This window comes from Leucoraja erinacea, chromosome 10 (genome assembly GCF_028641065.1).
Source record: "Leucoraja erinacea ecotype New England chromosome 10, Leri_hhj_1, whole genome shotgun sequence".
NCBI classification, from domain to species: Eukaryota; Metazoa; Chordata; class Chondrichthyes; order Rajiformes; family Rajidae; genus Leucoraja; species Leucoraja erinaceus.
Window position 1 is genome coordinate 1013381 of NC_073386.1, and position 15227 is coordinate 1028607.

At 45.8% G+C, this 15227-nt stretch overlaps 1 protein-coding gene across 1 annotated transcript in view; it reads right to left on the bottom strand.

Moving 5' to 3' along the window:
* The window catches only part of LOC129700695 (di-N-acetylchitobiase-like), a 47648-nt gene that overhangs the window by 10832 nt on the left and 21589 nt on the right, over positions 1 to 15227 (bottom strand). Inside the window, exon 3 of the mRNA XM_055641281.1 lies at positions 12716 to 12918. Within this exon, the coding sequence (XP_055497256.1) occupies positions 12716 to 12918 (203 nt within the window). The remainder of the gene's footprint in view (positions 1 to 12715; positions 12919 to 15227) is intronic.

Genomic DNA, 15227 nt, shown 5'->3' on the forward strand with positions numbered 1-15227 from the left:
TATTGTCGCAGTTTATTGTTTAGTTTATTGAACATGATGCCAAGACCAACTGTTATCTGCCTGCACATAATCCATATCCATATGTCTCTACAAAAGTCTCTTAAATGCCATCGTATCTGCCTCAACGGCAACGTGTTCCAGGCACCCATATCTGATTTAAACTTTGCCCCTCTCACCTTAAACGTATGCCTTCTGGTATTTGATGTTTCCATCCTGGGAATATGGTTCTGACTGTCTACCATATCAATGCCTCTCATATAATTATATATACTTCCATCATCTCCATGCAACCTTTGATGTTCCAGAGAAAAGAATCCAAGTCTGTCCAACTTCTGCCTGTAACTAATACCCCCTAATCCAGGCATCGTTCTGGTTAATCTCCTCTGCACCCTTTCCAAAGCCTCCAACCCCTTCCTGTAACGGGGTGACCAGAACTAACCAAAGTCTCATAAAACCACATCATGACTTCCTGAACTACACCAAGCCCTGACCTATGAAGGAAAGCATACCATATGCCTTCTGTACCACTCTATCTACTTGTGTTCTCACTTTCAGGGAGTCATAGACTTGGACCACAAGATCCCTCTGAACATTAATGGTGTTAAGGGTCTTGCTGTTATTTGTATATTTTCCCTTTACATTCAACCTGCCAAAGTACAACACCTCACACTTGTTCGGATTAAACTCCATCTGTCATTTCTCCTCCTATTCCTGTAGCTGATCAATAACCCGCTGTATACTTTGACAGCCTTTGACACACTCTGTAGCCCCAGCAACCTTTGTGTCATCTGCAAACTCGCCAATCACCCCATCTACGTTTATGTCCAAGTTATTTTAGTTTAATTCAGAGATGCAGTGGGGAAACAGGCCCTTCGGCCCAACAAGTCTGTGCCGACCAGCGATCCCTGCACTCTTAACACTGACCTGTACACACTAGGGACAATTTACAATTATACCAAGTCAGTTATCCTGCAAATCTCTTTGGAGTGTGGGAGGGAACTGGAGAGTCCAGAGAAAACCCACGCAGGTGATAGGGAGAACGCACAAACAGCATCTGTAGTCAGGATCAAAACCGGGTCTATGGCGATGTAAGGCGGCAACTCTACAGCTGCGCCATCATGCCGCTCCCATATACATATTTATATATATTTCTATTGTACTAAAACACGTCCCTTTGTCCTTAACATTCTAAATGTCTGTGTGAGCCGGGGCTTTCTTTTAATCTCCTTAATTTGTATCTTCTTCCAAACACTTGGCCACTGCCTTCCCATTTTCACACATGCTACTCACATTTTCTCCCCCGACTGGATACATCCCATCACATTTCAACCTCTATTTCTCAAGTTATTAACCTTTTAAAAAACAGCTTCAAAATATTGAAGTTTTCAAAAAAAAGAAAAAATATATATATATATTGAAGTTTTCAACGTTCTTATTTTGAAGAATAAAATTCCGACTGACATCACAATGAACTCCCAAGGCACGACGGGACACTCCGCGCGGGACGGGCACTCAAGCGCTCAAAACACAAAAAAATCAATCCACTCGCAAGTCGGATTCTTGAGTCGACACCCGCCCGCCCATGGCCTCGCTCGGGTCGATGCCCGCCCAGTGCCTGGTGGGAAGGCTGTTGCCGTTGGCCGAGCCCGGAGACTGAGCCTGGGCTGGACCAGAGTCTGGAGCTGGAGTGAAGGCCGAGCTCGGGGTTTGGGATGGGGCCTTGACCGGCCCCGAAAAAAAACCGCAAGTGGAACCAAGGACGAGCCAGGGTCAGGGACGAGCCCGGAGATTAAGTTGGGGCCTGCACTGGAGACCAGGTGGCTGCCGAGCTGACGGCTGAAGTCTACAGCCAGGGGGCCGGGCTGACTACGAGAACCAGACCTCGTTCCAGGCCCTGGCGCTGCTCGACAACCTGGGTATAGGAATGTTACAACATTTTGAGATTTAAAAAATCAAGTCTGCAATTTATCCCATCAGATAAAGCATAAAAAAAACTTTTATTTGACACCTAATTCACTTTCATATCTTCAGTATTAAAAAAGTTATGGCCATTTTCATACTCGGAAATTAGCATCTTGTTCCCTATTTGTCTTCCATTGACTTAACTCAAACCTGTGATCAAGGACAGTCAAAAGCCCATAACTTTCTGAAAAATTAAGAGAACTTAATGAATTTTTCAATTATTATGCATTGAAGCATTCTGAAACAAATATAAAACATCTTACTTGGATTACCTGAAATTAAAGCATATAATTAGTTAGTTACCTAATTGTAGCTAATTACAAAATTAATTGTGACGGAAGTAGTAATAAACACCCAGACTGTTTTGAAAATTCAAAAAATTGATATTCTCAAGATCAGAACTTCAATATTATTGTATTTTACTTCGGAGTCACGCGAGTGATTCTGTGAAGAACCCCGCCAGTCCGCATGCGCATGAAACCAAAGACCGCGGGAGTGCGGGTAGCGGGCGGCCGCCTAGTTCATCTACTGAGTCGTTAATTGTAAAACCAGCGACTGCAGACTTGGTGCCTGAGGGCACCGTGGCTGCACCTTTGGGGCGTAAAGCCACCAGGAAGTCTGCACAGCCGATAGACTCGGACGAGTCGGGCCGGGAGGGTTCCCCTCCGGTAATGGATAACGTATTTGGTCGGTTATCCAGGATGGAGCTCCTAATGGAGAGGATGCTCCACCAAGATACACTCCAGCAGGAGGAGTTGTGTCCGTGCCGGCCTCTCCGAGAGCCCGCGCCAGCGGCACCTGCCACAGGGCTGCTTAATGCCTCCCTCTTGGAGAAGGAGAGCATAACGGGTCAGTATGATTCTGACGCCGAGTCTGTGGGTTTAGCAGTGGAGGCTACCCCAAGGGATGAAGGGCACGAGTCAGTGGTACCATTCCTGGCAGCAAGATTTGCCATCCCAACAGACTCAGGAGAGCCGCTGGGTGAAGAGTTGGCTGCGAGTATTAATTACTTGGCCTCACACCAGCTTCAGGAGCTGACCATGGATGCAACAGCCAAGATGTACGACACCCCGGCTAATTGTATCCTGCATAAAGGGCCGGCAGTGAACCACGCCATCTGGGGCCATATGGGAGTAGGCATCAGGGCGCAGGAAATGAGGCTGCAGAGGGTGTTGAAGCTGCTCGCATCAGGCATTACGGCATTCGCCAGGTCGGTGGATGGTGGGCACCTCTGATGTACAGCAGGATGCCCTGGCTCTCATGTGCAATGTGCACTTTGAGATAAACTGCCTTAGAAAGAGCGCCATCCGCCCTACCATCAACCCGAAGTTTGCTGTTCTGTGTAAGCCCAGCAACATCCAGCCACCGAATCTGCTGTTTGGTGAAGACCTCGCAAAACAGGAGAAGGAGCTGGACGACGAGGCAAAAACCATTGGGCTCATTAAGGCACCAATGACCAGCAGAACCCTGCGGAGGCAGTACCCCTACAAGCGCGTTGCTGAAACCGGGTCCGGTCAAGGACCAAGCCGGCCATTCAATATGCGCAGCTGGTGCACTCCAGCAGGAGCACGGGCAAACATGCCTTTTCCCACCAGAACCAGGGGACAAATAACTACACCGGTAACCATGGAGGTAGGTGGGTCTGGTTCTTGTCGAAACATATTCAGTGAGAATTACTTACCAGTTGGGGGGAGTTTACACTGGTTTCTGCAAAGTATACAAAGGTTTCGAATTGAATTATTTCCCAATTTGTGTCCACCCACACAGCATACACCAAGTCGGGCACTCATTTTCTCACAAAAACAGAATTTGGAGGTTCAAGCTGAAATTGAAAAATTATATATAAAAGGTGTAATTGAGAAGACAGTTTATCAAACTCACCAATTCGTATCTAATATTTTTCCTAGACCAAAGAAAGATGGTGGGAGTCGGATTATTTAGGACCTAACATAACGTAATCCGTTTCTGCAGTACAGACATTTCAAAATGGAAACATTTGCTACTGCCAAGCAATTGGTTTCCAGAGGTTGTTATGTGGCATGTATAGATCTAAAGGATGCATATTACTCAGTGCCTGTGCATAAAGATCATCGGACATATTTGAAATTTAGCTGGATGAGGCAATAATGGCAATTTAAAGCACTGCCAAATGGGTTAACCTCAGCCTCTTGATTATTTACAAAGCTGTTAAAATCAGTATTTGGGGCTACTCCGGGTTCAGGGTCATATTGTAATGGCCTATTTGGATGATATCTTAATAAATTGGAAGGCAGCTGAGTTATCTGTTTCAGCTGTTAAACTCACGTTTGAGAGATTGGGGTTTCTCATTCATCTAACTAAATCAAAATTGATACCTGTTAAAGTTATTGATTATCTGGGATTCATAGTTAATTCAACTCGCATGTCTGTGACTCTGCCCAAGAGCAAGAGATTGGATTTAATTGAGGGCTGTAACAAGCTCATTGGGGAGCAATCACCTTCAATTAGGCATGTGGCCAGCTTGATTGGCAAATTGGTAGCTGCCTTACCAGCTGCACAGTATGGACCTTTGCATTACCAACATTTACACAGGGCAAAGGTACAGGCACTCAGGATACATGCAGGTCGTTTCAACAGACCCATGCAATTGCCAGCTGGAGCCATTGCTGAAGTAGAATGATGGATAAGAAACATTTCAAATTGTTCCAACAAAATTCTGATTGAAGCACCTTCAGCTGTTTTATAGACTGATGTTAGTGCCTTGGGTTGGGGTGCTACTGATACCATCTCCAGCTGTAGAGGCAGATGGAATGTGCATGAGGCATTTATTCTCCAATCACATGGAATTAATTATTTAGAGCTATTAGGAATGTTTTATGGACTTAAGGCTTATTACACCACCAAGCATCACTTACATGTTCAGCTTCAGAATGATAACACCATGGCAGTGGCGTATGTGAATCATATGGGTGAAATCAAGTCAGAATCTTGTGACAGATTGGCTAAACTTATTTGGCACTGATGCATTAAAAGAAACATTTGGGTTTCAGCTGTCTACTTGCCAGGCAGATTCAACATGGTTGCAGACACCAGGTTACGCAAATTCAATGACAACATAGAATGGATGTTGAATCATGATGTATTTAATGATCTTGTTGTTCGGTATGGGATGCCAGATATCAATTTGTTTGCATCCAGACTCAATCATCAGGTGCTGAAGTATGTTTCATGGGAACCAGACCCTGGGGCTGTAGGTGTAGACACGTTCTCGCTACACTGGGGCGGAGTGTTTTTATATGCATTTCCACCGTTTTGCCTCATCAGTTGGTGCTTGACCAAGATCAAGCAGGACTCCGCTTTAGGAGTTTTGGTGGTACCCGACTGACCTACACAACCACGGTTCCCTCTCATTTTGGACATTATAACACAGCCTATTATGGTGATTCCAAAACGTAATTACCTATTGGTGCACCCTGTGACTGGGGATCAACACCCGTTGTATGATTGTATTAATTTGTTAATTTGCAGATTCTAAGGAGGCCATACCTTGGTCTGGGATTATCCAACTGTACCGTGGACGTCATCACATCGTCCAGGAGGGATAGTATGAAAAAGCAATACATATCTCATGTCAGGAAATGGGAGTTCTGTTCACATGGGAACATTAGTTACCACGCAGCTTCCATCCCAGATGTGTTAGAATTTCTGTTCAAATTGTATTTTGATGAAGGGTTGAGCTATAGTGCCGTCAATAGTGCCAGGAGTGCTCTGTCATCATACTTATGCCTGGGGTCAGAACTACAGTCTGTAGGATCTCATCCGTAAATATCCCGGTTGATGAAGGTTGTTTTTAATGCCAATCCCCCCAGGCCTAGATATTCCGAAATTTGGGATGTGAGCGTGGTGCTCGCGCTGCTTCGTCAGTGGGGTCCAGCCACATCCTTGTCTTTGGTGAAGATTACCCTGAAGTTGGTCATGCTCATGGCGCTGGTTTCAGCGCAAAGGGTTCAGACTTTGCAGAAGCTGCGACTGGACAGGATGGTGTCATCTGGGAATGACATTGTGTTTTACATCTATGATTTAATTAAACAGAGCAGACCAGGGGTGTCATGATTCAAGCTTGTACTGTCAACATATCCCACGGATTTACGACTGCGTGTAGTGGCGCACTTGCGATGTTATATCGAGGTCACCAAGAGCCACAGAGGTTCGGAAGTAGCGTTGTTTATTAGCCACAAAAAGCCACATATGAAAGTGTCGGTTCAGACCATTTCAGGATGGCTGAAACAAGTGCTGGATTGAGCAGGAGTTAATACTGCCAATTTTAGATCTCACTCCACCAGGGCGGCATCAACGTCAGCAGCGAGGGCAATGGACATCCCTCTAGACCATATCCTCGCAGCCGCAAGATGGTCAAATGAACTGACTTTTCAGAGATTTTATAATAAACCACTTATCGAAACCGGGGTGTTCGCCCAATCCATTTTAAGTTCTATTTCATAGCTTCCCCCTGGGAGAGACGGGTCGCTATTAGCATGTTAATCTGTACCATGTTTCACTGTATTGCTCATTATTCACTCCTCCTGAGTCAACTGATGCAGTGTGAGACGTCTGGATTTATATCTACGGCATGAAATCACAGAGCTTAGAAATCTTCACAGAATCACTCATGTCACTCCGAAGTAAAATAGTAAGATTAAACGAGAACTTACCAGTTTGAAGTTTGATCTTTACTTTATGAGGAGGTACGATGAGCGATTACGTGCCCACCGCTCTCGGCCCTCAATATCATAAAGGTCAACTGGAAGGTCTGGTTTATAATCTTACTATGTTACTTCAGTTACTGTTATCTGGGATTTCACACCGCTGCTTTGAAGATTGACGCGCATGCGGACTGGCAGGGTTATTCACGTAACCGCTCATCGTAACTCCTCATAAAATAAAGATCTAACTTCAAACTAGTAAGTTCTTGTTTAATCTTACTATTATATGCTATAGGTCCATAACAGATAGGTAAATAAATTACAATTTCTAGCAATAGACCAAGAAGATCAGTTGCTAGATGGTACATTGGCATATCATAATCAGTGGCATCATCATACTTCTCAGATTGTAACCAATAAGCAACTCTGTACACCTTGTTTTTCTTCAACTTTTCAATTTTGGCATTGTAAACTGCAAGTTTTTGCTCTTCAAACCACGGATGACATGCCTTTCTGCCCACTACTTTCCCATTAAGAATGTCCTGTAGATCATCACATTTGGAGTAGTCCAAATTCGGATAATTTCTGTGAATGCTGTCTAAATCAAACTCAGTCAAAATGATAGCAGGCAGCCTTGGAAGCCTTACCCCACTACTCAAACCTCACATCAAAAACCACGGCATGATATTTGACTCAGCGTTGAAATTTGACAAACAAGTCAATGCCATGGTAAAAGCTAACTTCTTTCAGCTTCGGACGATAGCTCAAAGAAAACAATTCCTCCACTTTGATGACCTCGAAAAGATCATCCACACATTTATCTCCTCCCGCCTAGATTACTGCAACTCTCTTTACACTGGCATCAGCCAATCTTCCCTGTCCCGCCTGCAACTGGTCCAAAACGCCCCAGCGAGACTCCTGACGGGCACCCGAAAAAGGGACCACATCACCCCGATCCTGGCCTCTCTCCACTGGCTCCCTGTGCGGTTCCGTATACATTTTAAACCCTCATCTATGTCTACAAAGTCCTCAATGGGTTTGCCCCCTCCTACATTAAAAGTCTTCTCACCCAGCACTCCACCTCCAGGTCCCTCAGATCGGCCGACTTGGGGCTGCCTAATATCCCGCGGTCTAGGCATAAGCTTAGGGGTGACCGCTCCTTTGCGGTTGCAGCTCCTAGACTATGGAACAGCATCCCCCTTCCCATCAGAACTGCCACCTCCATCGACCCCTTTAAGTCAACTTAAAACTTATCTATACTCCCAAGCCTTTCCTGACGTCCACTGAGCGAGGGCTATATAAATATATGTATGTAGTTTGTTTGTTTATACTATTCTTATAACAAATGTAAAACACTTTGGCCAACAATTGTTTTTTAAATGTGCTATATAAATAAATTGACTTGACTAAATCAGCCTCTTTTGCTGGGCATTTGGATTGACAATTTTGCATTTTTCTTCGGAGACATCTGTTTAAAATGTAAAGGAAAAAAAAACACTGAACAGCATTAACAGAAACAAGTTATTATTTGCAGTTTTAGAAAAAAAGGTAGAAATTATAAAGTTAAATGCTAAAACACATAGTAAATACCCAACAAAAAATTCATATCATCAGTTTCATCAAATCAATTAAATCCTCCTAATCAATTAAATTCATCTAAATTCAATTACTAGATCTATCCATTTCTTAAGAAAACGATATATTTTTTTAATAACCTAAGTGTCCAAATAACAAACTAATCCCATTCACACAAGAATTCACAATATAACATTATTTTTAAATCTCACTGTCATGAACTTATATGCCAAATGGAAGGAATTTAATGTTTAATTCCCATAAACTGATCTAGAAACATCCATTCTCAATATAATCAAAATCATTATTTTTTGCACAATACGAAATGAAATGAAATGAAATGATTCAATTTATTGTCATTGTCAGTGTACAGTACAGAGACAACGAAATGCATTTTTAGCATCTCCCTTGAAAGGGAGACACAGGGCGTCGCGGTGTGCCCGCGCCTGCCGCCGTACATTCCATTACAGGCAAAGGTGGGTGAAGTGTCTTGCCCAAGGACATGTGACTGTTGTGGATATTTTGTATAAAAATATTGATTATGGATAAACAATTACACAAAATAAATACGATTTAGATGCTCTTATGACATGATGGTACAAAAAAATGGAATTTTAATAATCTTGCGAGTGGGTGTTTCTGGAATGCGATCGATTGGAATGTTGCGGCTGAATCGTTTGGGGACTAAATAACATCTTCGTATCGTAAAACTAGACTAAAGCCACCCCAAGAAGCAAGATTATATGTGTAATAGATGACTTATCCTTTGTTTTGTCCTGATATTACGATCTGTCACGTTGAAGGTGTTGTGGACTTTGGAAGTCGCATTTTACTTTAATCCAACGATTAAATTGTCCAGTGATTTTTTTTTTTATTATTTATTTATTTATTTTTTAAAACCAGGAACGGAAGTGATCGATTTTTCTTCATCAACTAGAAGCCCGAGGAAATCCCTCTCTGACAAGCGATACAAACCTGCATTTTAATCCCACCCCCCCAAAGGCTCTGGAGTCGCACACACGACCGCCAGGGAATGGGAGTGAGGAGAGGAGGATGAGGGAAATGAGAAGGAGGGAGATGGGGTAGGGTTTCTACCCCTCTCCCTCTCTGACCATCTCCCACTACCCTCCCTCTCTACCCTCTCACTCCCTCTCTACCCCCACCCTCTCTACCCCTCCCCCTCCCTCTCTTCCCCTCCTCTAACCCCTGTAAAACCTGTGCGGACCAACTGGCTGGAGTTTTTACGAACCTCTCACTTCTGAGGTCTGAGGTTCCCACCTGCTTTAAAAGGGCATCAATAATATCCGTGCCCAAGAAGAGCAAGGTGATGTGCCTCAATGACTATCGACCAGTGGCACTAACGTCAGTGGTGATTAAGTGCTTTGAGAGGTTGATCATGGCGCAAATCAACTCCTACCTCAACAAAAAACCTAGACCCACTGCAGTTCGCTTACTGCCACAACAGATCAACGATGGATGCGATCTCGCTGGCTCTCCACTCCGCTCTGGACCACTTGGACAACAACAATTCATAGGTCAGGCTGTTATTCATTGATTACAGCTCGGCATTTAAAACAATCATTCCCTCCAAGCTAGTTACCAAACTCGCAAAACTGAGTTTCTGCACATTCCTCTGCAATTGGATCCTTGACTTCCTCATTCACAGACCACAGTCTGTTCATATTGATGGAAATGTGTCAGCCTAGATAACAATCAGCATGGGAGCACCTCAAGGCTGCGTGCTTAGCCCCCTGCTGTACTCACTCTATACTCATGACTGCGTTGCCACTCATTGTGTGAACTCCATCATCAAGTTCGCTGACGATACCACTGTTGTGGGACGTATCACTGATGGGGACGAATCACAGTACAGGTGAGATTGACCGACTGACCAAATGGTGCCAGCACCATAACCTGGCCATCAACACCAGCAAAACCAAGGAACTGATTGTGGACTTTGGAAAGGGGAGGATGGGGACCTACAGTCCCGTTTATATCAACGGGTCGATGGTGGAAAGGGTCAAGAGCTTCAAATTCCTGGGCGTGCATATCTTTGAAGATCTTTCCTGGTCCGATAACACTGATGCTATCATAAAGAAAGCACATCAGCGTCTCTACTTCCTGAGAAGATTACGGAGTTGGTATGTCAAGAAGGACTCTCTCTAACTTCTACAGGTGCACAGTAGAGAGCATGCTGACTGGTTGCATCGTGGCTTGGTTTGGAAACTTGATCGCCCTGGAGCGGAAAAGACTACAAAATGTAGTAAACACTGCCCTGTCCATCATAGAAGCCTAGAAACATAGAAAATAGGTGCAGGAGTAGGCCTGCACCGCCATTCAATATGATCATGGCTAATCATCCAACTCAGTATCCTGTACCTGCCTTCTCTCCATACCCCCTGATCCCTTTCACCACAAGGGCCACTTCATCGGCTCTGACCTCCCGTCCATGGAGGGGATCTATCGTAGTGGTTGCCTCAAAAAGGCTGGCAGCATCATCAAGGACCCACACGATCCTGGCCACACACTCATCTCCCCGCAACCTTCAGGTAGAAGGTACAGGAGCCTGAAGACTGCAACGACCAGGTTCAGGAATAGCTACTTTCCCTCAGCCATCAGGGTATTGAACTCGGCTCGGACAAAAGTCTGAACATTAATAGCCCATAATCTGTTTATTAGCACTTTATCAGTTTAATTATTCATGTGTGTATATATTTATACAACTGTATAAGGACACACTGATCTGTTCAGTATTCGTGCCTACTATGTTCTGGTGTGCTGAAGCAAAGCAAGAATTTCATTGTCCTATCAGGACAATGAAATGACAATAAACTCTCTTGAACTCTTGAACCCTGCCCCTCTAACCCTTCCCCTCCCTCTCTACCTCCTCCCACTCCCTCTCTAACCCCCCCGACCTCCTCCTCCCCCCCCTCTCTACCACCTCCCCCTCCCTCTCCGCAGCCCATCTCTGCCCCTCCCTCTCTGCCCCCTCTCTCTCTCCCCTCTCCCCCCCCCCTCCCTCTCTGCCCCCCTCCCTCACTGTCCCCCATCCCTCTCTAACTCCCCTCCCACTCTAACCCCCACTCACTCTCTACACCCTCCCTTTCACCCCCCCCCCCCTCTCCCTCTCAAACCCCCCCCCCCCCCCCCCTCTCCCCCTCCAGCCTCCCCCTCCTCTCTACCTCCCTCCCTCTCTAGGGAGTAGTGAGTATTCGGTCCCATAGGTAACTGGTGGAGTATTAATATAATATCAACAGAGGGTTATGTGTGTGTGTGTGAGGCCACAGGCCACCCCCACCCCCTCCCCCCCCACAACCGCGCATTGAGGGGATGGGACCCAACGGGTCCCACGTTCTAGTATTTCACTAAATGACAATAAACTCACTTGAACTGACAGTCAGCCAGCTTTGAATCCATACGACCAAGTCACTGAGAAATCCATGCATCTGACCAGGCCCTTGGGGGACTTTATCAAACGCCTTACTAAAATCCATGTAGACAACATCTACCACTCTACCCTCATCGATCACCTACTCAAATGATACCCATTCAAGTTAATAAGACACAACCTGCCTGTATAAAGTTATGCTGTGTCCCTAATTAACTCAATTATTTACCAAATAGAAGTAAATCCTGCCCTGACGCATCCTCTCCAGTAGTTTCCCCACTACCATTGATATGAGCTCACATATTGTAGATACATAGGCAATTGGTGCAGGAGTAGGCCATTCAGCCCTTCGACCCAGCACCGCCATTTAATGTTATCATGGCTGATCATCCACAACCAGTACCCCGTTCCTGCCTTCTCCCCATATCCCTTGATTCCACTAGCCTGAGAGTGACTGTCTTTTGAATGCATCCAATGAACTGGCCTCCATTGCCTTCTGAGACAGAGAATTCCACAAATTCACAACTCTCTGGGTGAAAAGGTTTTCCTCATCTCAGTTCTAAATGGCCTAACGCTTATTCTTAAACTGTGGCCCCTGGTTCTAGACTCCCCCAACATGGAGAACATGTTTCCTGCATCGCTGTCCACCATCATCCCAGGCCTAGAATTCCCTGGATTCGCTCCAGTTCCCGTCTTAAATGAAGGAACAACATTGGACCTTGCCCATAGCTAGTGAAGACGCAATGATCTTTCTCAAGACTGCCGCCATCTCCTCCCTTGCCTCTCTCAATAATCTGTGATAGATTTTGAGCGGCACAGAGGCGCAGGGCCAGAGACCCGGGTTTGATCCTGACTACAGATGCTGTCTGTACAGAGTTTGTACGTTCTCCCTGTGACCTGCGTGGGTTTTCTCCTGGCGCTCCGGTTTCCTCCCACAATCCAAAGACGTACAGGTTTGTATGTACATTACCCTGTAAAATTGTAAATGTCTCTAGTGTGTAGGAAAGTGTCGCAAGGCCTCTGTATCTCTAAAGTTGAATAATCCCATCAGGTCCTGGGGATTTACTGAATGGATAACAGAATAGAACTTTTTTGTAAAGACTTTTACCTGAGATCCTGGTATTATTTGCGTAAATTTGGTTTTGATCTCTTTAATCAGGCTGGGCACTTTGGCAGAAATTTCAGCGTTAATGACAGTACCAAATCTCAAATGAACTCCGTCCAAATGTCTTGATTGAATCTTGTGCAATGTGGTACCGATCCAAGTTGATAGGAGACGATTTTCAAGCAGTTCACCCATCCCTATTATCTCTGGTAAAAAGCAAAGAAATAGAAACATTGTGTCCAGGATTATTAACAAAAACCTTACTTTTCAAGTACCTTAATTGATATCTCCCTCTGTGATGGGATTTACTCCCATTGGGAAGAGAATGGTCTAATTAGGCCTGAAGAAGGGTCTTGACCCGATACTTCACCCCTTCTCTCCAGAGATGCTGCCTGACCCACTGAGTTACTCCAGCATTTTGTGTCTACCTTTGGGCTTGTTAGGGATAGCCAGCACAGTTTTGTATGTGGCAGGTCATGTCTCGCTAACTTGATTGAGTTTTTTGAGGAGGTGTTGAAGGAGATTAATTAAGGTCGGGCAGTGGGTGTTTTATGCATGGATATTAGTAAGGCTTTTGATAAGGTCCCTCATGGTAGGCTGATCCAGAAGATTAAGATATACAGGATTCACTATGTAATGCTAAGGTGCTGGTCAGGCCGCATCATTTAGATTAGATTAGATCCTTTATTTGTCATTCAGACCTTTCGGTCTGAACGAAATGTCGTTGCCTGCAGCCATACATATAATAATAAACAACAAAACACACAATAAACACAAATTAACATCCACCACAGTGAGTTCACCAGGCACCTCCTCACTGTGATGGAGGCAAAATCTTAAAGTTACGGTCTCTTCCTTCCTCATTCTCCCTCTGGGCCGAGGCGATACCCCACCGGGCAATGGTAGTCAGTCCCGCGGCTCAACCGAGCTCCTCGAACGGGCAAATTCAAGCTCCGCAGCCCGGGGTGGTCGAAGCTGCCGTCCTCCAGTCCAGCGGACGCAGCTCTTGCCGCGGGAGCTCCGGCAAATAGGCAACAGCCTGTGACCTGCGAGCTCCTGACGCTGTCGTCCACTGGCCGTGGAACGCCGCCTCAGCCACCGGAGCACCGTCTCAGCCCCGCGCCGGGCCGCCCTCACTGGAGCGCCGTCTCAACCCCGAGCCGGGCCGCCCTCACCGGAGCGCCGTCTCAGCCCCGAGTCGTGCCGCTGCCACTGGCACACTGGAAACCCGCCGCCGCAGCTCGAAGAAGGCCAGCCTCGTGCTGGTGACTCCTGGCTGGCTCTGTTTCTGGAGCCTCGAGGTCGGTCGCAGTTGGAGGCGCCAGCTCCGCCATTAGACCTCAGCGCAGACGGAGGCAGAGAAGGGGAGATACGACAAGAAGAATTGCAGTCCCCCGAAGGGAGAGACAGAAAACCATGTTTCAGCCCCCCCACCTCCCCACATAACACAGCCTAATAACTAAAATTTGACTAAAAACAAGACAGAAAAAACATCAAAAAAAAGTAAAGACAGACGGACTGCAGGCGAGCCACAGCTGTTCAACAGCGCCGCCGCTTCCAGAACTGTAGTATTGTGAGCAATTTTGGGCCCCATATCTGAGGAAGGATGTGCTGGCTCTGGAGAGGGTCCAGAGGAGGTTTACAAGAATGATCCCAGGAATGAGTGGGTTAACATATGATGAGCGTTTGATGGCAATGGGCCTGCACTCAATGTAGTTTAGAAGGATGAGGTTGGACCTCATTGAAACTTACCGATTAGTGAAAGGTTTGGATAGAGTGGATGTGGAAAGGATGTTTTTCCACTAGTGGGAGAGTCTAGAACTAGAGATTATAGCCTCTGAATTAAAGGATGTTCCTTTAGTAAGGTAGAAACATAGGGCAATAGAAAATACGCGCAGCAGTAGGCCATTCAGCCCTTCGAGCCAGCATTGCCATTCAATATGATCATGGCTGATCATGCAAAATCAGTACCTTTTTCAGGTTTCAAGGAATCAGTAACTTTTTCAGGCTTTTTCCCCATATCCCTTGATCCCCTTAGTCCTAAGAGCTAAATCTCTTGAAAATATCCAGTGAATTATTCGTCAGTTCCTTCTGTGGCAGGGAATTCCACAGATTCGCAACTCTCTGGGTGAAAAAGTTTTTCCTCATCTCAGTCCTAAATGGCCTACCCCTTATTCTTAAACTGTGACCCCTGGTTCTGGATTGTCACCTTGTCGTGGTGGAGAAGCTTGTGTGATCCTGAGAGCGATGCTGTCTGGAGCTACGCTCCTGGTAGAGCCACCCATGGTGCTAAGGTTGAGGGGGAGGTCTCTGACAAAGAGCAATCCAACCAAGACCTCAACGGTGGAACACGCGGAGGACGATGGCTGACCTTAGTGGAGCGTCACAACGGCTGGGAAAGCAGATGAAGGCTGCAGCAGAAAAGGGTCTCCGGTCGTCTTGGACTACATGTCACTGGATCCTGATCCAGATCTGTCAAGGACTGTGTGGTGGCTGTCTGTGTACCAGTCTCCCC